Source organism: Saccopteryx bilineata, chromosome 4 (assembly GCF_036850765.1).
Source record: "Saccopteryx bilineata isolate mSacBil1 chromosome 4, mSacBil1_pri_phased_curated, whole genome shotgun sequence".
In the NCBI taxonomy this organism is placed as follows: Eukaryota; Metazoa; Chordata; class Mammalia; order Chiroptera; family Emballonuridae; genus Saccopteryx; species Saccopteryx bilineata.
Genome location: NC_089493.1, coordinates 231,556,352 through 231,578,662, shown reverse-complemented (window position 1 = coordinate 231,578,662; position 22,311 = coordinate 231,556,352). Strand labels below are relative to the sequence as shown.

General features: G+C 41.4%; 1 protein-coding gene across 16 annotated transcripts in view; it reads right to left on the bottom strand.

Moving 5' to 3' along the window:
- Positions 1–19,446: 19,446 nt before the first annotated feature.
- PAM (peptidylglycine alpha-amidating monooxygenase) overlaps positions 19,447–22,311 on the bottom strand; it is a 349,889-nt gene continuing 347,024 nt past the window's right edge. For 8 of the 16 annotated variants that reach the window (XM_066273910.1, XM_066273915.1, XM_066273907.1 and 5 more), the window contains 2 exons: positions 20,913–20,969; positions 19,447–20,246 (listed from right to left, as the gene is read on the bottom strand). In XM_066273910.1, the coding sequence (XP_066130007.1) occupies positions 20,065–20,246; positions 20,913–20,969 (239 nt within the window). In that variant the 3' untranslated portion in view covers positions 19,447–20,064. The remainder of the gene's footprint in view (positions 20,247–20,912; positions 20,970–22,311) is intronic. The other 8 variants (XM_066273913.1, XM_066273916.1, XM_066273920.1 and 5 more) reach the window with 2 other exon arrangements.

Here is a 22,311-nt window from a genome sequence, read left to right as displayed (position 1 = left end):
TACAGATATCTTGTTGGGATCCCTGCCATAATTCTTGAAAAACTTAAGTATTCTGTTCTACTTGTTTTTGGATTCGGTAGGAAGTTGTAACAATGTTTTATCAGAGGTCTAAACAGGACTGGGCCTTATATTGGAAAACGAAGTTAAAAGGTAATAATTTAAGCATCCAATTTAATGTGCAAAAAGAACAAGTGAATAGGTTTAAAATGTGAATAGAAACTAATTGAAATAGAAAATAAACATATGGTGCAAGGGTGACCTGAGCCAAATGTTGCTTCTTTCAAAACGCTAATAGAAACAAATCTAATAAGCCTAATAAAGTAAAACTAGCCCGACCACTGGTGGCACAATGGATAGAGCATTGAGCTGGGATTCTGAGGTCCCAGGTTCAAACCCCAAGGTTGAGGGTAGTGGTGGGATTCAGCTGGTTTGCACCAGTTCAGCAGAACCAATACTTAATTTTTTGTTGAGTTTGGAGAATAGGTTTTTAAAATGGCATTTGTAATCAGGGTTCTTTCAAAGGTGGATGCCTGGGCAGCCATCCAATGTGGAAATCATGAATTTACCTTCCTTACTCTTTTTTTTTTCTTTTTTTTTTTGTATTTTTCTAAAGTTGGAAACGGGAAGGCAGTCAGACAGACTCCCGCATGCACCCGACTGGGATCCACCCAGCATGCCCACCAGGGGGGGGTGATGCTCTGCCCATCTGGGGCATCGCTCTGTTGCAACCAGAGCCATTCTAGCGCCTGAGGCAAAGGCCATGGAGCCATCCTCAGTGCCTGGGCCAACTTTGCTCCAATGGAGCCTTGGCTGCAGGAGGGGAAGAGAGAGACAGAGAGGAAAGAGAGGGGGAGGGGTGGAGAAGCAGATGGGCGCTTCTCCTGTGTGCCCTGGCCGGGAATCGAACCTGGGACTCCTGCACGCCAGGCCGAAGCTCTACCACTGAGCCAATGGCCAGGGCCTTCCTCACTCTTTTTTAACATCCATCTGTCTAACAGCATATTCTAAGTGCCTGTAGTAATGTTCATTCCATCCACAGATGGAAAAAAATTGATGGAACTGTGCTTGTAATATTTATTTTATAAAACTCATTATACCTTTGAAGAATTTTAATTCCCTCCTGTTTGTTACTTCAGTAAGCAAAAATAACGTGAAGAGAAAATGTACTAAACAACCAATTACTATAAGTTCAGCAGAAGCAGAAAGGGGTTTTTCAAAGATGAACATAGTATGTTCGGAGAAGAGAAGTCACCTGTTTCTAATATATCAAACACAATGACTGTTAGTCTAATCAGCCTGCCTCTAAAGCAGGGGTAGTCAACCTTTTTATACCTACCATCCACTTCTGTATCTCTGTTAGTAAAATTTTCTAACTGCCCACCGGCTCCACAGTAATGGTGATTTATAAATTAGGGAAGTAACTTTACTTTATAAAATTTATAAAGCAGAGTTACAGCAAGTTAAAGCATATAATAATAATTACTTACCAAGTACTTTATGTTGAATCTTCGCTAAGTTTGGCAGAATAAATCTTTATAAAACAACTTACTATAATTAAATCTGTCTTTTTATTTATACTTTGGTTACTCCGCTACCGCCCACCATGAAAGCTGGAATGCCCACTAGTGGGCGGTAGGGACCAGGTTGACTACCACTGCTCTAAAGGAATGGGATCCTACTCCTACAGTGAATAGATGGTTAAGAATAATCACACAGCCAATGATGCTCGGAGAAAAGCAAAGAAAATTGCAAGTGAGTGCCAAGACCAGCTTGACAATGGGTGTGCACGAAAGGAAGGTGCTGCAGGACCTAAGAAAAAGCACACAAGACACAACATAGAGAAAAGATAGGTACAGGGGCCTTCCAGCCTCTAGGACTGAGAGCCTCACTGTATTTATTTGTTTCTTTACTCATCAAGCAAATTAGCAGAGCCTGGGTCAAATTAGCTTAGAATAGATTCAAGTGCAGAGAAGGATGATTAATAACTTTCAGGTACGCAGGGAAAAGGCCATAGGGATCAGCTGTTTCCTTTAAACAATCTTATCAGTGCTCACTGGGTCAGTGTTCTGGCCCCGCAGGACTTGGCATTCCAAAGTCCGCACCAAAGACGTGTTTCAGGGCAGCATTCTGTGGCCATTTTCCTGCCAGTGAGGGTGCTAATCAAGAGGCAACATGGAAATATCTTAAATACTGGTAACAGTTTTATTGCTTTTTGTCAGGTATTATGTAATATTTTTTCATTAATATTTTAAAGCTTATAACCTAGTTTTGTGTACCTTTTTATTGTTATTATTTAAGTATTAAATGCATGAAATAATAAACTACTTTCGATATATTTTTTCTATACTTGAAACAGTTATTAGGTCAGAGAACCGGTTGTCAAATTATTTGAATCCCACGACTGGTTGCAGGCTTGAGTGTGGGCTCATCTGGCTTGAGTGTGGGCTCACCAGCTTCAGCGCAAAATTATTGTCTTGAGCACGGGATCGTTGACATAATCCCATTGTTGTTAGCTTGAAGCCCAAAATCACTGGCTTGAGACCAAGGTCACTGTATTGAGCAAGGGGGTCATGGACGAGCTGGAACCCCCCCCCCCAATCAAGGCACATATGAGAAGCCATCAGTGAACAACTAAAGGGCCACAACTACAAGTTGATACTTCTCATCTCTCTCCCTGTCTCTTTTTCTTTCTCTAAAAATAAATAAACCTAGAGAATTTATAAATAAACAACATCCTGATGTAAAAGGGGTTAGAACCATGTATAATGAGGATGTTTGAAAGAGGCATATTATAACTTTTTCTAATAAATTTGAAACTAACAAAATGGATAACTTTTAGAGAAATTTAAACTGCAAAAGTAGTTCAAGAAGAAATAGTAAGTACAAAGCCAGATGATTTTACCGAACATTTATAATAAAATTTAAGGAATACATCATTTTAATCTTACATAATTTTTTTGGATTGTAGAAACAGAAGGAACACTCCTTAAATCTTAGCATGAGGGTGAGATAATCTTCATATCAAAATCTGAAAAGGACAGAATGAGGAAGGAAAACAACATTCTCTCACGAACACAAACACAAAGACCTGAAAAGAAATGAGCAGACTGAACCCAATGATCTATAACAATGCATTATGACCAGTTGAGTGGGTCCCAAAATGCATGTTTGGTTTAATGTAAAAAAAAAACCCCCAAAAGATTTATGGAATTAATGGCTGTATTTCTAAGAGACATGGCAAGAAAGAGATGAAACATAATGGTTTTAACTGAAGATAATTTAAGTATTTAAAGAAGGATTAATGGAACCCACAAGGATAGTAGGACATTTGGAGACCACCAATAGCCAGAAATCTCTAGGCCTACAGGGCAAGGAGAGGAAATGCCCAGTGAGAGAAGGGTATGGAAATGGACTTACCTAGTAGTATTTGTAGCCACACGGGAATGTAACCTCTGCCAGAACTAGAACAAGTCAGAACTGTGACAACCATTGTCAAAATTGTGATGATCACTCTGGAAGCTGGAATGAGAATGAACTGAAGAGCAAGTAATGATGGACAAGTTACGAGGCTGTTGCAATAATTCAGGTGCTAGATGATCTTGGTATTGGGAGCAATGGAGATGGTGAGACATAGCATCATTTATGTTTTGAAGTCAAACAATTTGATGACATTGGATATGAGTTTAAAAGAAGAGGAAAGTCTATGATGACTAATCTTTTTAGGTTTACATAACTAGAAGGATAGAATCGATGCTGAGATGAGGGAGACTAGGAGGAGCAGGTTTGAAGAAAAAAGTTCAATTTTGAATATGTTGATTCTTAGATGCTTTTTATACATTCAAGAGGATCTGTTGAGTAGACATTTGGATACAAGTCAGGAGATCAGGAGATGTGAATTCAACATTAATTTATGCATGGTTCGGAACTCTCCAAAATAAAACTTGAATTCATATGTGTCCCTTTGGGGCAGCCAAGGCTTCTCCTTGCTGCAGAGATCCGCACTTACCGTTCACCTGCCATACTTCTTGTTCATCATTGCTGAGGCAGTGATCCAAAGCATCTGGTGATTGATTATACATGATCCTGGCATTATTTATACTACCTGGCAGAGCAAACAGATGCCCAGGCAAGCTTCCTGGCTTTATGAATGATAGCAGCAGAGCATTCCGCCCCTTTCCCCTTTTTGATTGATATAGCTGATGCTAACACCACATTGAAGAACTACAAATAATGCAGGCAACTTTTCAGAATCTCATTCTCATTTGCCAGTGGAAACTGAATGAGGCAAAACATTAGTAACCTGTTATTGTGCATCACATAATACTTTGGCTTTGCTAAGGAATTCTCAATCCAGTGTAATTTATTTAGAATTTCTGAGGTTGTTCCAAAATCACTTTCCTATTTTAACCTCGGTTTGCAATTTGAAAACTGAAGAGAGAAGAATTTCTTTTTTCCAGAATAAGAATTGAAAATGCTTTGGAACATCTTTGTTTTATTCTACCTCACAAACTTGAAGTGATTAACCTTGCATTGTCAAGTTTTCTTTGGATTCCTGTCAGTGAATAGTAGGACTTAAAAGTCTTAGCATTGTGCATAATTTTACTAAGATACCTAAATTTAGTGGTGTGATTCAAATAACTATTTCTCTGCCCTAATGACTGTTTTAAGAATAAAAAATGATATACCGTAATGTAGTTTATTTCATGCATTTAATACTTAAATAAGAACAATAAAAGAGGTATATGAAACTAGATTATGAGTTTTAAAATATCAATTAAAATATATAAAATATTAAATACCTGACAAAAAACAATAAAACTGTTATTTAAGATATTTCCATATTGCTTCTTTTTTTTTTTTTTAAAGACTTTATTCAATTTTCAGAGAGGAGGGGTGAGAGGGAGGGAGGGAGAGAGAGAGAGAGAGAAGGGGGAGGAGCCAGAAGCATCAACTCCCATATGTGCCTTGACCAGGCAAGCCCAGGGTTTTGAACTGGCGACCTCAGTGTTCCAGGTCGACGCTTTATCCCCCTGCTCCACCACAGGTCAGGCCCATATTGCTTCTTGATTGGTGTCCTCACTTGCAATTTTTTTCGTCTATGGATGGAATAAACGTTACTACAGGTGCTTAGAATACACTGTTGCACAGAGGAACGTTAAAAAAGAGTACGGAATGTAAATTTGTGATTTCCACATTGGGCAGCTGCCCAGGCACCCACCTTAGAGGGAACCCTGATTCCAAGTGTCATTTTAACAACTGTTCGCCGAACTCAACAAAAAATTAGGCACATCGGTTCTGCTGAACCAGTGTGAACCGGCTGAATCCCACTACCTAAATTATCTGGGCCATTGGGATACATGGCCTTGCTGAAGCAATATGCCATTTCAGTTCTCACAGAGGAGGAAGCTGTGTTTGGCTCCGGTGGTCAAGTTTTATTTAACTATGACAAACAACTGGAAGGTCTGTAATTGGGGAAGACAGTGGTCATTGAAGGCAGCAAAGAAGCAGATGGCTGAATGTTTGCTGTTCTCCCACACAAATCCAACTCCTCCCATAGCTAGCTTCACCTCTCTCCCTCCTGGGAGGCCTTCTGTTCTTTTGGTTTTGAATCTCACAGACTGAGGCTGCCTTGCTCAGGAAACTTAAATGAAGAGTACAGTGGTCCCTCCTCTATCACGGGGGTTAGGTTCCAGAACCCCTTGTGATAGGCGAAAATATGCAAAGTAGCGACCTTATATTTATTTTATTACTTAAATATACTTTAAGGCTTTATAAATCCTCCCCACACTCTTATAAACCTTTACCACACTGTTATTAACCTTTCTCACACTTATTTTACCGCAAAAATAATAAATATATAAAAATACCTATATACTGCAAAATCCTGTGATATAACAAAAAATCCACGATACAAAATTAGAAATATACAATTTTAAAATCCACAATACAGTGAGACCATGAAAAGTGAACCGTGATATGGCGAGGGACGACTGTAGATCCACCCCAATGGTGGAGTCGGGTTTATCCATGGCAAGAGGGTACCACCAGGCAGGGAGATTCTGCTGTGGGACACAGACTTCCACACACAACCAAACTGTTCCCTGAGGGAGGGGATAGCGCTGGCTTAAAGACACCACGTGCAGTGTGTTTTCACGGTGAAGCTGTGGAATCATCGGCAAGGCCCTTAGCAGGAATGGAATAGTTCAGTGTTTGAGGGAGCCAGGGTTCAGTTTGGAAGCCGTGCATGCATTTCTACATGACGCAGCTGTGATGGGACTTTTCAGGCTGTGGGGCTGGATGATGGTTTATCAGGCCTGAGAGTAGGGTTTTGTTTTTGTTTTCTTAAGAGTTGTATTGAGCCTGTCCAGGCGGTGGCGCAGTGGATAGAGCATCGGACTGGGATGTGGAGGACTCAGGTTCGAAACGCTGAGGTGGCTGGCTTGAGTGTGGGATCATCTGGTTTGAACACAGCTGACTAGCTGGAGACCAAGGTCGCTGGCTCGAGCAAGGGGTCTCTCAGTCTGCTGAAGCCCCCACCCCCCTGTCAAGGCACATATGAGAAAGCAATCAATGAACAACTAAGGAGCTGCAATGAAGAATTGATGCTTCTCATCTCTCTCCCTTCCTGTCTGTCTGTCCCTCCTTGTCCCTCTCTCTGTCACACACAGAGGCACACATAGTTTTATTGAGACAATTCACATACCATAGAACTCACTCATTTAAGGTGAAAATCAATAGTTTTAGTATTCACAGAGTTGTGATTTTAAGCATTTACTAGAGAAACTTCAATTGTAAGCAACTTGAAACCAGCTGCACTGAGGGGCAGGAGAGAGGGAAAGAGAGGAACTCCTGCCAGCTGCACTCTCCTATTTAGTAGCCTTGGTCTCCTTCCACCTGTTCCCACCATGCATCCACCTTTATGTAATCTTTCTTCAGAGCTGCTAGGTTCTCTGGGCCTTGGAGAACTCACAGTGCTTGTTCTGTGTATACGAAATCAAACTTAAATGGTCCAGGCAGGCCCAGGCCTCGGCGAGGACAGTCGTGTCACTTAGCACACAAATGGCTCTACTCCTTAGGTCTCCCTCGGAGACAATGCTGAGGGCTGGCAGTTAATGCCTACCTTAAATTCAGTCGGGCAACAATCCACAAACTTGATGGTGTACTTGGTCTTGGTGGTGACAAGGGCAACACTGCTGTCTTTTGGGGCCATGTTCCTTCTGCACAACATGCAGCAGGCCGTGTACTTGCCACATACACGGAAGTTCATGCTTGTGTGGCAGCAGTGCTAGGCTTGCTGGCTGGTTTACTGGCTGCAAGCCCTTTGCCTGATTAGTGTGAGCACATGGCAGCATCACGTATGTATGGTCTATGTATGGCTATGGGTGCTTGTGCTCAGGAGGATTGCAGATGGCGGATTGCCTACCTGCCACTGTGAGGGGCCATTTTGTGGTTTGCCTGAGAGGCAGTTTCCTCTGCCTGTGGGCTTGCCCGCCATTGTGAGACTTTATTAAACGAAATGGGCCAATGCTTTCTGGCTCCGCAGTTTCTCAACGGTCTGCCCGAATCCAATGTGCACCTGCCTGGCCTCGGCCAGTGGCATTACAGTCTGGAATTCCATCATGTCACATTCTGGGTCCTGTTGAATCACCTGGAGGCAGTGATGACCAATTTGATCTGCCCAGTTAGATGATTGATTTAGTTTACATGGGCCATTTGATATCCAGGTTGTGCTGACATCTGTCGTAGATGGCTTCATTGTCACCATGAAGGCATAGTCAGAACGTTCTAGGGTCACGTGGGTAGTCAGGTGGGAGCTGTAGGACTCCACTATGCTGTGGAAACAGGAGTGAGGACGGAGATGGGACTGGGTAAATGGCAAATTCGAGTTTGGACTTCGTGCCATATGTAATGCCAGTGGCCAAGGCCTGGCAGGTTCTTGTTGGATCTGGGCAGACGGTAGAGGAACCGAGGAGCCGGCAAGTGTCGAGCCATACCCGTTTATTGGAGGCTGGCGAAAATAGGCTAGCTAGTGAATAAACAAAAAAGAAAAAGAGCAAATAAACAAAGAAAAACCTGCCTTTCGCAGTGAAGGGCAAGGGAGCAGGAAAACTGCATCTTGCAGTGGTGGGAGAGCGATCTGGGAGAATCGCCCCTGAGGGAAAGCGCCCCTAACCTTCATAAACCATACACAGGTGGCGCTGCCATGTGCTCACGTGCTAATTGGGCAAAGTGCTTGCAGCCAGTAAACACACAAGCAAGCCGAACACAGCTGTTTTCCCCTCACCGTAGTCCACTGAGAGCAACTCTGTGAGCAGACAGGAACCCAGAGCCAGTGCTGCTTCCCAAGCGCCCCCATGTGCAGAACACTGTCCACGACTAGGTCAGTGATCTTGCAAATGGTATAATGGCGTCTGATTATTATTGGCCGCGTCTTTCTTCCCAGCAATCATCTCCTGGTGGAAGAGCTGTTTGTAGGTCGCTGTGCGCACTTCATCAACCACAGCTGCGCCAGGTCCACGAGCACTGTTCCGGGCACTTGCTTACCAGGCCCAGGCTTGCTGAACAATGTTTTGAACCAGTCATCCCACCGTCACTGGTTTTGCCATACTGGTATTTGACCATCCGGCTGATTTCCATGATCAAGATCATACAAGCCCCAACAGACAGGGCAGGCAGGATACTCACTTGCTCCATGTGGACAGATTCAGTGGCACACGGGGGTTCCTGCTGGGCTGCTCACCGCAGCCACCTCCTCTCAGTCCAGCAGGACTCACCCAACTCTTTATTTTTTTAAAGCCAAATCTAATTTAAATTTATTCCTTTTCTCAAATGGCACCAGATTAACAAAATACGCAAGTGATTTTGAATGGTAATGTTATTTTTGCCTCCTTAAGTGCTCATATTAAAGATGTAGCTAAACAACTTCATAACATTTTGTTCTCTGGTTAGAGAATAGTGACTCTCAGCAGAGAGGACATGGATACTATCAGTATCTGTATAACACCTGACATTCCAGATATTTTCAAGTATCTGGATGCTTGGCAGATATAGACATAAAAACTGGATGACTAGAAGCATTTTAAGTCATTCTTCTTGAATACAGAGCCATCATTCAATGAATAGCAGCACCTCTTTTATAAAGGCACAAATCCGTGCAAAGTTTTTTACTAAGTTTTACCACCAGATGTCAGGCATTCACTGCACTGGTAATAACCACACTGGAGAAATCTTTATGCGGGATCTATGTATAATAGATGTCTTTCATCTCTTCTTCCCTCCACCCATCTTTCACCCTTTCCTGCAATGACTGTCAGTCTGTCTAACCAATCAATCATCTATTGACCTATCATCTATTTATCTACTTGTAACGCCCATATCTAATCTATGTAAATAATGAAACAGTATTTTTAGGAAAATAACAAAGAGTTTAAGTATTTACATAAACTAATATCAAAATGACACTAAAATGTCTTCTAAGCTTTGATCTGGAATCCAGGATTTTTTAGGCTGGTAACCTTGGGACTAATGCAGTATAATCAGCCTTTGTTTCAGAGCAGACTTTCAACTGTCATCTGAACTTTTGCTTTTTGGAACTTTTATTAGATTCTTATTACTCTAGTATTATATTCTTTTTTAGAAGAGTATCCACAACATATTAAGAAAACTATGCAATACTTGTTTTTTTACAAAGGTTTTGGGGTGATTCAAAAGCTAAACTATTGGAAAACTATGCAAAGAGGATTTTTTTTTGCGTAGTTTCTATTATGCAATAGCTTCTATTTTAACTTTGTTCTATATCAGTGGTAGTTAGCCTGGTCCCTACCGCCCACTAGTGGACATTCCAGCTTTCATGGTGGGTGGTAGCAGAGCATCCAAAGTATAAATAAAAAGATAGATTTAACTATAGTAAGTTGTTTTTATAAAGGTTTATTCTACCAAACTTAGCAAAAATCCGATATAAAGTACTTGGTAAGTAATTATTATTATATGCATTAACTTGCTGTAACTCTGCTTTATAAATTTTATAAAGTAAAGTTACTTCCCTACTTTATAAATCACCATTACTGTGGAACTGATGGGAAGTTAGAAAATTTTACTACTAACAGAGATACAAAAGTGGGCGGTAGGAATAAAAAGGTTGACTACCCCTGCTCTATATAATGCCTTCTTGAACTTTAACTACCTTGCAGGATCCTTCACTCCAAACTTTGTCTGATGGCTGGCTCTGCTTCCATTACAGAATTCAACACAAGGAGTTTCTGCTTTCTTTCCTCTCTAGATTGTGAGTTATTTGAGGTTTGGGAGCTTAGCAGGTATCTATTGACAAAAGAATTTTATTCTTTAACCAAGACTGCAGTCCACCACTAGTGGCTTATTGGTTGACTTCTCAGTGACCATTTTCTTCTATTTTTCTTTCTATCTGAATTTTGTTTATGAGTCTAGCACTTCTCTAGTAGAACCATGGAACTTAAAGAAAGTTGATGCCACTTAAGCTTCATGCATGGATCTGAGTGGTCTAAAATACTCCCATTCCCTTTCCTAAGGATTAGCTCAGAAATGACCACGTGATGCATGTGAGAAAATTCTCTTAGAGGGTTCAAGGGAAACTTTCATCACTACTGAAAAAGTGAACTACAAGATGAACTAGTGGATAAATCTTTGCCAATCCATTGTCATTTATGAAAAAGAAAACACTAGGCCCTGGCCGGTTGGCTTAGTGGTAGAGCGTCTGCCCAGCGTGTAGAAGTCCTAGGTTCAATTCCCGGCCAGGGCACACAGAAGAAGCGCTCATCTGCTTCTTCACCCCACCCCCTCTCCTTTCTTTCTGTCTCTCCATTCTCCTCCCACAGCCAAAGCTCCATTGGAGCAAAAAGTTGGCCCGGGTGCTGAGGATGGCTGCATGGCCTCTGCCTCAGGTGCTAAAATGGCTTGTTACAAAGGAACAATGGCCCAGATGGGCAGAGCATCGCCCCCTCGTGGGCATGCTGGATGGATCCCGGTTGGGCACATGCCGGACTCTGTCTCTCTGCCTCCCTGCTTCTCACTTCAGAAAAATACAAAACAAAGAAACAAACAAAAAACCCAAAACACTATTGTTCAAGTGTTTCCACTTCCTTTTAGGGGTTTGATATAGATATGGGGAGGAGTAAGGGAGCCTCAAATTTACAGACCCCTACCAGAGGCATCTTTCATAGCACATAGAAGGAGCATGCTAGAGAATAAAACCAACATCGAGGAAAATAGCATTGGGGGAAAGAGAGAGCTGGCATTATCCTTTGTGTCACTAGCTCTTTTTTTTTTTATAAATAAATTTTTATTTTAATGGGATGACATCAATAAATCAGGGTACATATATTCAAAGAAAACATGTCCAGGTTATCTTGTGATTCAATTCTATTGCATATCCATCACCCAAAGTCAGATTGTCCTCCGTCACCTTCCATCTAGTTTTTTTTGTGCCCCTCCCCCTCTCCCTCCTTCCCTTCCCCCTACCCCCTGTAACCACCACACTCCTGTCCTTGTCTCTTATTCTCATTTTTATGTCCCACCAATGTATGGAATCCTGCAGTTCTTATTTTTTTCTGATTTACATATTTCACTCCATATAATGTTATCAAGATCCCACCATTTTGTTGTAAGTGATCCGATGTCATCATTTTTTATGGCTGAATAGTATACCGTGGTGTATATGTGCCACATCTTCTTTATCCAGTCTTCTATATATTTTTTTACAGTGATTAAAGCCTTTAAGCAAACTCTTGGCCAATACAGCAAGAATCCATAAAAGAGTAGTGTCCTTGACATGTGCACCAAGTCCAAGTTGGCCCCATCACCATGCCAAATCCCTGAGAAATGCAACCCAACCCCAGTTCAGTCTGTTAGGAGCTGTCACCAGGATCAGGAGTCCAGGAAAAATCCACATCCAGGAAAAGTCCACATGGCACTGGAATTGTTGTCACAATTCTATACTTTGCAGCTCACATCCAAGTCCCAATGACCGCTGCTTCTACCTGGTAATGATTCAAGTAGACTGGAAAAGCCATCTGCAGCATGTGTTGAGATGGAGCCTCTGTTCTCCTCTGCCTGGAGAGATGAGACCAGGTTGCTTTTCCCTGGAGCTCTGCGACTGTGGCTTGGTAAAGAGAACCTTGGGATACACTAAGCTGGGTGGCAGAGGTAGATTCATAATAGAAGTTGGCAAAAGAAGGAAAGAGAACTCTAAATTAGGAGTAGGTCCCAGCCTGAAATACAAGTGGGGCATTGAGGTAGGAGGAATAAAGGAAACACTATATATTAAACAAAGCAGCAGAAAATAGGACTATCAACACCCACAACAGAAATCTTCAAGGGAAGAATAAAAAACCTGACTATTCAGGCAAGATATAGTTTAAGTGGCCCTTGTGCAAATGAGATCAGTTTACCTGCTTCTTGGAAGAAATACCCTAGGCTCATCCACAGTGTCGTGGATGGGGCCGATGGCCCTGGGCACCTTCAGCCTTCAGTGGCAAACCCCAGCATTCTGGGCAAGGTTAGGTCATAGGTGGCTGGAGCAAGGCTGGAAGAGACTAAACCCTCCCTTAGAGGAGCGAGGGGGAAGCCTACCTTCCAGTGTCCCTGTTTCCTCACAGCAGAGGCATGTAAGTCTGGCAGGCTTTAGCTCAATGACCTTCCTTTCCACTATTGAAGCAGGACCCAGATGGCATCCTATGAGACCCCTTTGGGGCGTTGGAGCCTTTAAGGGCATATCCTAAAAGCTGGTAATTCCCCTGATCTCTATTGGGCTTTTTCTGCCTCTTGGTATCTTAAAGGCCATGCTCAGAAGATCTCGCTGAGGGGTTTGAGGATCCCATTCCGCCTATATAAATCTTTTCCATATATCTGGAGCTATTTGGATAAAGACAAAACAGTGTTATTAGCTGGATCAAATAAAGAAGGTAGTAGTTTGCAGGAGAAAAAGATTTGGCGTCTCCTGTTCATCAGCATTCAAAGAAATTTAAAAAATTTTTAAGTAAAAAGCATGATGTGGTAGACCCGTAGGAGTTCCATGACAGATTGAGCTGGGTACACTTTAATAATACCTTGACTTTAAAGATTGTAAGAATGACAAAATACAGTAAAGGCTTTTGCTCCATATGTAGGAGCATTGTCAGATTAACCAGTTTAGGAAATCCAATAATAGAACAATGCATATAGACAATGAGCTATAACATGCTTAGCAGCCTCTCCTGTTCTGACAGAGGTTACTATAAATCCAGAATAGGTATCCACTGTAACGTGGACATAGGACTATTTGCCAAATGAAGGTATATGAGTAACATCCATTTGCCAAAGTTGTCCTGGTAGGGGTCCTTGAGCGTTAACTCCAAATGAAGGGGCAGATTGTAGAATAGGACCCCTTGGACAGGATTTCCCAATCTGCCATGCTGCTTCCCAAGAAAGTTGAAACTGTTTACACAGGGCTGCAGCGTTCTGGTGATGAATAGTATGAGACTGAATTGCTCAATCTGTCATGGTTGCTCCAAATAATTTTCTTTTGGGTAGCTTGATCAATAAGGGCATTCCTAGTCCCTGTCCGGTTGGCTCAGTGGTAGAGCGTTGGCCTGGTGTGCAGGATTCCCGGGTTCGACTCCCGGCCAGAGCACACAGAAGAAGCGCCCATCTGCCTCTCCATCCCTCCCCCTCCCCTTCCTCTCTGTCTCTCTCTTCCCTCCTGCAGCCAAGGCTCCACCGGAGCAAAGCCGGCCAGGGCGCTAAGGATGGCCCCGTGGCCTCTGCCTCAGGTGCTAGAATGGCTCTGGTTGCAACAGAGCAACACCCCAGATGGGCAAAGCATCCCCCCCGGTAGGTGTGCTGGGTGGATCCCGGTCGGGCGCATGCAGGAGTCTGTCTGACTGCTTCCCCGTTTCCAACTTCAGAAAAATACAAAAAAAAAAAAAAAAAAAAAGGGCATTCCCTTGTGCTAAAGCTCCAGGGAGCATGGAGTGAGCTCGAGTATGTCCTATAAAACATGGAGCTCTATGTTGACTTACAAGTCTTTGAAGAAGGAGGAACTGCTGAAATAGTTTATCAGCATTTGTCCCTAAGACAGCAGTCTTTATAATGGAAACACCATAAGTAAATATTTGCTGTCTGTATATAGATTAAAGGGGGAATATGGCAAATGCTGAAAAGCCATGATCATGGCATATAATTCTAGTCTTTGAGCTGATTTATTTTATTTTTTTTATTTTATTAGAAGCTGAAAACGGGGAGAGACAGCCAGACAGACTCCCGCATGCGCCCGACCAGAATCCACCCGGCACGCCCACCACGGGCGAGGCTCTGCCCACCAGGGAGCCATGCTCTGCCCCTCCGGGGCGTCGCTCTGCCGCGACCAGAGCCACTCTAGTGCCTGGGGCAGAGGCCAAGGAGCCATCCCCAGAGCCCGGGCCATCCTTGCTCCAATGGAGCCCCGGTTGCGGGAGGGGAAGAGAGAGACAGAGAGGAAGGAGGGGGGGGGGTGTGGAGAAGCAAATGGGCGCTTCTCCTATGTGCCCTGGCCGGGAATCGAACCCAGGTTCCCCGCACTCCAGGCCGACGCTCTACTGCTGAGCCAACTGGCCAGGGCCGTCTTTGAGCTGATTTTAAGTTGACAGTTTCAGTATAAAGTTGTCTATTGATTTGCAGGAGCGATTTGCCATTTAGTGGAATTTTCCCAGAGCCATTGTTGTTGATCCTTTGAAAAAAAGAACAACAATAATTTTGAGGCTCAAAACCTATAAGCTGTAAGGGTCGTCTATGCCCCTTGATAATCCAGGAGGCAACAAGATCAAAATATGGAAGTGTATTCCATGGGCTATTAGATGGTTCAGTGTGCCCAAGCTGTAGCTGCTCTTGTACCAATTGAGCAGCTGCCCTAAGTTTCTCCTGAGAAAGGGGCCATTGGTCTATCCATACAGGATTATCCGATTTCCATGTAATTGGGTCTGCACAATGCATTATTGGGGTAGCAGGAGCTACCAAGGCCCCTATGCTAAATTTTGATATCCTAATCCACACCTTCTGGTATTGGGTGCCATTTCTATGGGGGTGAGAATTCCTTGCTGTTCTTTCCCTAGTCCCTTGGTGGGCAAAAATCCCCTATCAAGCATCTGAGTACTGACTGAGCCATTAGGACTGACAAGCAATGCTCCCATATTTTTCAAAACATCTCTACCCCATAAATTAAATTAACTGGCCATCCAGGGAGCACATAAGGCTTAAAAAATCCAGAATGACCTTGTTAATCTTACCAATGTAGAAAACTAGAACTTTGTTGAGATTTATTCTGCCCTATACCTTGTAATTCTGTACTAGCTCTTCTTTAGAATATTTTTGAGTCAGTAAGCCAATAAGTCTCTCTCTCTCACTTTACACTAATACAACCCAATGAGATGTGCGCTTTGATTGGGGAAGCCTATCTGAGCAACTGGAAAAATGTCCAGAAGCTGAGAGGACAGTAAGGGCATGGCATTTTAGAAGGAAACGTGCTATAGGTTCCTCATGGAGTGGGACGATGTGGAGAGCTGGGCTGAGGGCAGGCGTGGTAGGGGTGAGATAAGGCTATGGAATAAAGTCTTCTTGGTGTTCACTTCTGTTCTCTGAATTGAAACAGAAACCACAGAGCCTCACAGAAATTCTTACATTTCTGTGAATCTTTTTAAAAAATTTATTGATTTTTAGAGAGACAGTGGAAAGAAGAGAGGTAGAGAGACAGGAACTTAGATCTGTTCTTCCTGTATGTGCCCAACCAGGGCTTGGACCAGGAAACTTCTGTGCTTCAGGATGACACTCTAACCAACAGTATTATCTGGCCAGGGCAAGATTTTGGTGAATCTTATGACTGTTGGTAAATACACTGCTCACAAAATTTACGGGATATTTCAAAATAAATATAAAATAATAAAATATCCCCTAATTTTTGTGAGCAGTATATAATAGATTTTAACTTCACACCAAATTAAACCTTCCCTTTGAAAAACAAGGTTGAGGCCCTGGCCAGGTAGCTCAGTAGGTCAGAGTGTCGTCCCAATATGCCAAGATTGTGGGTTTGATTCCAGATCAGAGCACATATAGGAATCAAACAATGAATACATAAATAAGTGGCACAACAAATTGATGTTTTTCTTTCTCTCTTTACCTTTCTCTCTCTAAAATCAATAAATAAAAATTAAAATGAAAGATGAAAAACACGGTTGAGAGAATGAAAAGATAACTCACATGCTGGGGTAAAATATTTGCAAATTAAATATCTAAAAGAGGACTTTTACCCAATATATATAAAAAAAACAACACTCCATTTTCCTAAGAATTTGGACTACCTTGAGTTAGTCCATATATAATAATTATTTTTTGTCCTGTTTGATAAAGTCATTATTTTTACTTTGATTCGTAGACCTCAGTAAGTGTCTTATATATTAATATATATATAATATATATATATTTATATATCAGACGCAGTTAAATTCGAATTCCTCATCATGATTTTGAAACACTCCTTGTTGCGCTGACTGGGAGATCCAGCCCATCTAGAACTGCTCCTGTAAACTACCGAGTCGAGTCCTGTTGTTAGTCCCCTAATGTGACCAGTATTGTCCCTTAGCCCTCCCCTTCCTAACTCAAATATCACCTTCTTAATAAAACTCAGTGCTCTTCGATCAGGTTTTATAGCGTTTTGCATATGCGCACCTTATGCTTTATACTGCAATCATTTATAAGCTTATTTTAGCTCTCTTGCTAGATTACAAACCCTGGAGGGCAAGACTGTACCTTTTTTTTTAATCTTTGTATTTTGCACATCATGAAGCTCAGTCAATGTCTGTTGAATGAATCATTTGCTTTTCAATTTAATTTTTATTGGATTACTTGGGGATATATTTTATTACAGATGTGAAAATTGTAGTTTTTTATTTTAAGGAAAGAGCACTTTTTTTTTAATGGAACCAAACTAGACTCAGAACAAGGCTTGAGAAATGTGAAAGTCTTAAAGATTTGTGTGAATTGTATGGCATCTAGGAAATAGAAAAATGCAAGAGAAAAGAAACCAAAAAAATCTAAGTGCCAGAAATGAAATCAATGTAGAGAGGCATTGGGATTAGTATAACTAGACTAGTCAACTCCTTTTTTTGGCTATTACGTAAGAAAATCCATTAATGTATGTTATGGGGTACCCAGTCAGGCATTACATTTGTTTTCCTCTTCTTTAATAAATAAAAATGTACATACCACTAGAACATAAATCCTAGTAAAAATGGAGTATTTTCATTCAGCACTGTGTCCCCAGAACTTAAGAGTTTTTTGCTTGTTAGATATTCAGAAGTGTTTATTAAATGACAACCAGGTGTCAGAAATTACCTCTGAATCATGGAAGGACACTTCCCTGACTAGGTCAATTTGGAACACTTTGGACTCACTCACCAGGGACTCTCTCTTAGAAAGGGGTTGAGGGCAAACAGCCAGCCCCAGTCTCTGGTTAGGAAGGGCTAATGGATTATTCCTAATAGCCAGGAAGTGAAAACAATGTCTACTGACTGATGAAGAGATTTTAAAAAATGTGGCGTACACATATAAAGAATACTGTTCAGCCTTTAAAATGGAAATCCTGCCATATAAGACAACATAAATGAACCTGGAGTACATTATGTTAACTGAAGTAAGCGCATCACAGAAGGACAAATTCTGTATGATTTCACTTACATAAGGCGGGAGAGGGGAGTTGCTATTAAACAGGTATAAAGTTTCAGTTATACAAGATAAGTACTAGAGCTCTGCTGTACAGCATTGTGCCTATAGATAATATTGTATTGTACACTTAAAATTTTGAATAAAGATCTCATCCTGTGTTATTACCACAATTTAAAAAAGGGCAGATGGAACTCTGAGTTTTGAGGATTTAAGAGGAAAAACTCCTGATCTCTAGTGTGGATTATAGGGAGGGGAGGCAGGTGATGGTTCTGTGTCTATGAAGCACAGGTATGTGGATCAGCCCTGACCTAGGACTCCCGGGCCTATCAGTCCCAGAGAAGATGGCTGCGTGTGGGACCTGAGTTCCCAGCACTAAAACCTCCGGCCCTCAGAGGCTAGGGAAAGCACTCCGGGAGGGTGAGCTGGATTGGGGAACCCTCCAGGCAGCAGAGGAGCAAGAGCTTTCTTTTGGGTGCTTTCCAGAACAATCTTCAACAGCAAAATCATGAGGCAGCATGGATGAATCAGACTTGAATATGCCCCCAACATCTGCAAATGTGCTGATTCCATACCCCCATATTCTTTTGAGATCTGAGGTTTTTCTGACAATTTTAGAGAAGGAAAGGAGGGGGAAGCCAACAATCGAAAGGCTGGTAATTGACTCTTGCCAAAAAGAAGGGTAAAGACTTGAACAATTAGCTGGGAAAATTCAAGGTATTTGACTGTATTTGTACCATGAGTTTGAGGAGCATGCTATATTGCTTACAAATAAAATGAGGGACGTATTGCATGCCTTTAGTAGATGCTGCCAATATCTCTTGGGGTAAGAGTAAGACTCAGTCATTAACAGAAGAATGACAGCTAATGAAGGTGAAAGAATAGAATCAGAAATTTGTCATTATTTACATAATCACTACTGACGTGGTAAAAGGGGCATAAAGGAGTAGTCAGAGGACAAATGCATTCTTCTTTTGAGAAGGAAGATCACAGGAATTAAAAAAAGGTGAAATTTCTACTTGGGGAGGGCATCTAAGTGAAATTTTAATAAGACTGTAAAGTAAACATGGGAAGTGACAATTCTTTCAATCAGATTCTCTTTGGTATCAATTATAAAGGAAAAGAAATCTATGTTAAGTTAGATAGTTCTATATAACACAGCTGAAGGATATTTTTTTTGCAAAGTAGCCTGCATTGTTTGCATGATTAGTCAATCAAATCACTAATATCCCAAAAACTACGATGCCTGAATTAAAGCAAAAAAAAAAGATCAGCTTCTTACTAAATTGCATTGCTAGAATATGAAAAAGGTGTTTTAAAATTAATTTGCAGTCATTGTAAGAGATGACTAGTCCTATAAATACATGGGAATTTGAACACAACTTTATAAAAAAAGAAAACTATTGATCTGCACTAATGGATTCATTTATGTATATAGTTTGAGACAGTTTTCCTTTTAGCTCTGATCACCTTTTATTAAAATATTTACCTTCTGATTGGTAAATAGGCAAAACTCCTTTTGAATTTTAGAAGAAAGCCTGGTTTTACACATGTATGTAAACACTTAGGTTGCTTTTTAATTTGTCTTGGCTGCATAATAATACCATTTTAATTTTAATATAATACAACATTTCTACTGATTGAAGACATTGAGCAGATTTCACTGTATCTGTAGTTTGTGTAATATGCAAAAGTTGTATATACAACCCTGAAATATGCAAAAATTGCAAAATACACTCTGACAGCTAATGCTCTGAAAACACTTTATTACACAAATTACATTCAGATTCTGAAAATAGTGTTCTAACAGTGTAACCATCTAAAAATAAGACATCCCCAAAACACACCAACTGAAGAAGATTAAAAAAAAGAATTTAAATAGAGACTTTTTTTTTCTTTCCCTTGTTGCAATATAATGCTAGTGATTTTAAAAAAATAGAAGGAGATTTAGCAGCTTTGTCATCAGGCTGAGAACGCTGAACAGGAAAGGCACCAAAGAAAGACATTGGCAATGGAAGCGCTATTGGGAAAATACTGTGTTCAAGCAGGGAATGGGGTTATTTACATCTCCAGAAAAAGTCTCAGAAATGTGAATGAGCAAACCTTCCATCATAAATCAGTAGTGTGATGGAAGAAGAGGACTGTTTCTCTATTCTAGGTTCATACAGAAAGACAATGGCACTGTTATGAACTTTTAGGAAACTCAACTAGAAACAAACCAACTAAACTAAAGTGAAGTAAATAAAGTGTGTACAGTCTCACATAGACCAGTACAGTTTACAATTAAATACACAAACTCTAAACGTGCTAAAGGGAAAGGAATCGGGCATTCTTGGTAAATCTCATCACACTAATCGCAGGTTTTCAGGAGGAGGAAGGCGTGGGTGCGGGCAGAGGCGCCGAGTACTCCTCCTCCGATTCACTGCCGTCGTCCTCGTCTTTCTCCTGGTCGCTCCCCTCCGTGCTCAGGCGGTCAAACCCTTTTCGACTGTAGCCTTGATGGCTCGCGAAGAAATTTCCCAGGTTCAAGCCTCCACTTCCTTTTCCTGAGCAAAGCAAATGACAAAGACTTGAGATAAAGTTTACACAAATGATTTGCAGTTTCTTTGTAAATTCTTAAATGGCAAACAAAATTGGAAGGTGGGGATGGGAAAGGGTAGAAATTAGCAGAAGAGAAACAAAAAAGACGGACACACAAGAATGCCTATCTAGAGTCATAAAGATATTACTCCACATAATTATTGAAATACAAAAGAAAAAAAAACGAAGCGTCCCAGGATTCTGTATTTCTGCAGGATTATTTCAGATTCACTTTTCACCCCCTGCTTTTTCTAGCCTCTGGGGAACTGGCTTCCCACAAGCAGCTCTTCATTTCTATGACTTTATGAAAAGGTCACTTTCACAATGACAAGCACTGACATGCTGACAGGAGTGACAGAAAATTTGCTGAAGACAAATGAAGTCAGATAAAAGGCAGGGGAAGAGTACAGAATGGCAAGATGGAAAATGAAACTGAGAAATCTGCAGCCAGAGCCACACACTTTGGTGTAGATTATAGTTTGCATTCTGCATTGAATGCTAGGGTATGCTATGCTGCACACAAGGGTTTCGTGTTCAGAGAGAACATACAAATTATCTCCTTGCTCTTGAAAAGACATGAGCTGGTTGACGGTGAACCAGATGTGAAGGATTCTAAAAGGTCACAGGCATACCTCTAAGTTTTCCAAGCACTCTTCCTGAATTTGCCTCAAGTTTGTGTTCAGAATCTGCTAGAAAAAGATGGCATATTTCAAAATGAGTCTCAATCACCCTCCTCAAACCATGGGTTCAACTTTCAGTACTCAACTTACTAAATTTCAGTAAGGCACAAATGCCTGGTCTGTATGCAATTCCAAGGGAACAATGGGAGGTAACACTATTGTGATACACGCAAGGGATACAGATGGGTTTGTCTCTGCCTGTGTCTCTTACAAGCAGGAGTTACTTCTCTGAACTTCAGCTTTCTCTTCTGAGAAAAGAGAGACCAAGGACAATCTCTATCTATCTATAAAGTTTAGAGGGATACTGCATGCACTGTACTTAGAACAGTGCCTGGTAAGTATACAGAAAATGTTCGATAAATATTACTTATTTTTATTAGGACAAAAATAAATTACTAGTAATTTGTAAAACTTTGGAAATTTTCATTAGTACGACTTGGAAATATTTGTCCTAGGTTTTAGTCTTTCTATGAAGAACAGTACATGCCCTCATTCCTGTTTATATGACTTAAGTGAAAGCAAAAGACTTGAAACCCTCAGTATTTTCAATCATACAAGGTGACCCGGATGTTCCCCATGGGGCTGCCCATCTCTGTGAAAGATCAACTTTCTTTCCTTACAGGAAGCAGAACTCCAGCTGGACTTCATCTTTTCTGCTGCTGTGTATCTCCCTATACTCTCTGCCCTGGCCTCTACCCTCCTTCAGAGCTGTTAGGGAAGCAAGGCTCTGGTTCCCCTAGGAATTCTTAACCAGGAATGGAGGCAGCATTACGGAAAAAGTTGCAGGCAGATAACAGAGGGGAGGTAGCATAGTAGGTGGGGAAGGAAGTAGGTAAGAAGGAAAGAAGATCTAGTAAGACTGTTAGAAAGCCAGCACATTGGACTGTAAGTTCTACAAGGGTGCGGGACACTCCTTAGTTGGTTTTTCACCCCCCTGAGCCTACTACAGTGTCTGATGTGGAGTAACATAAAATAAAGGAGTGCTGAATAAATGGAAGGTCCTTTATGAGGGCTACTAAAAACCTTCATAGATTGGATAAGATCTATCGAGAATCAAATGTTGAAAAAAACGTGAGGCTGATTTCCTTTCAGGATTAAATGTGTCAGATTGAAACACATAAAACTGAAGTTTTTCTAAATAAAACATGATTGCACAATAGTAATTTCATCTGGTTCAACCTGGTCTCGCCGCCCAACATGCTCGTGTGAACTCGGCCTTCTGCAGCAGCGCCATGTCCCTATGCTTAACTGCAAGTAGGAGAGGCCAGACTTTCTTGACTTCCCACCCGTTCCTTCACCCAGTGCAGGGTTCTTACCTACAGTCCCACCACCGGCCCCATCGCCACATTTT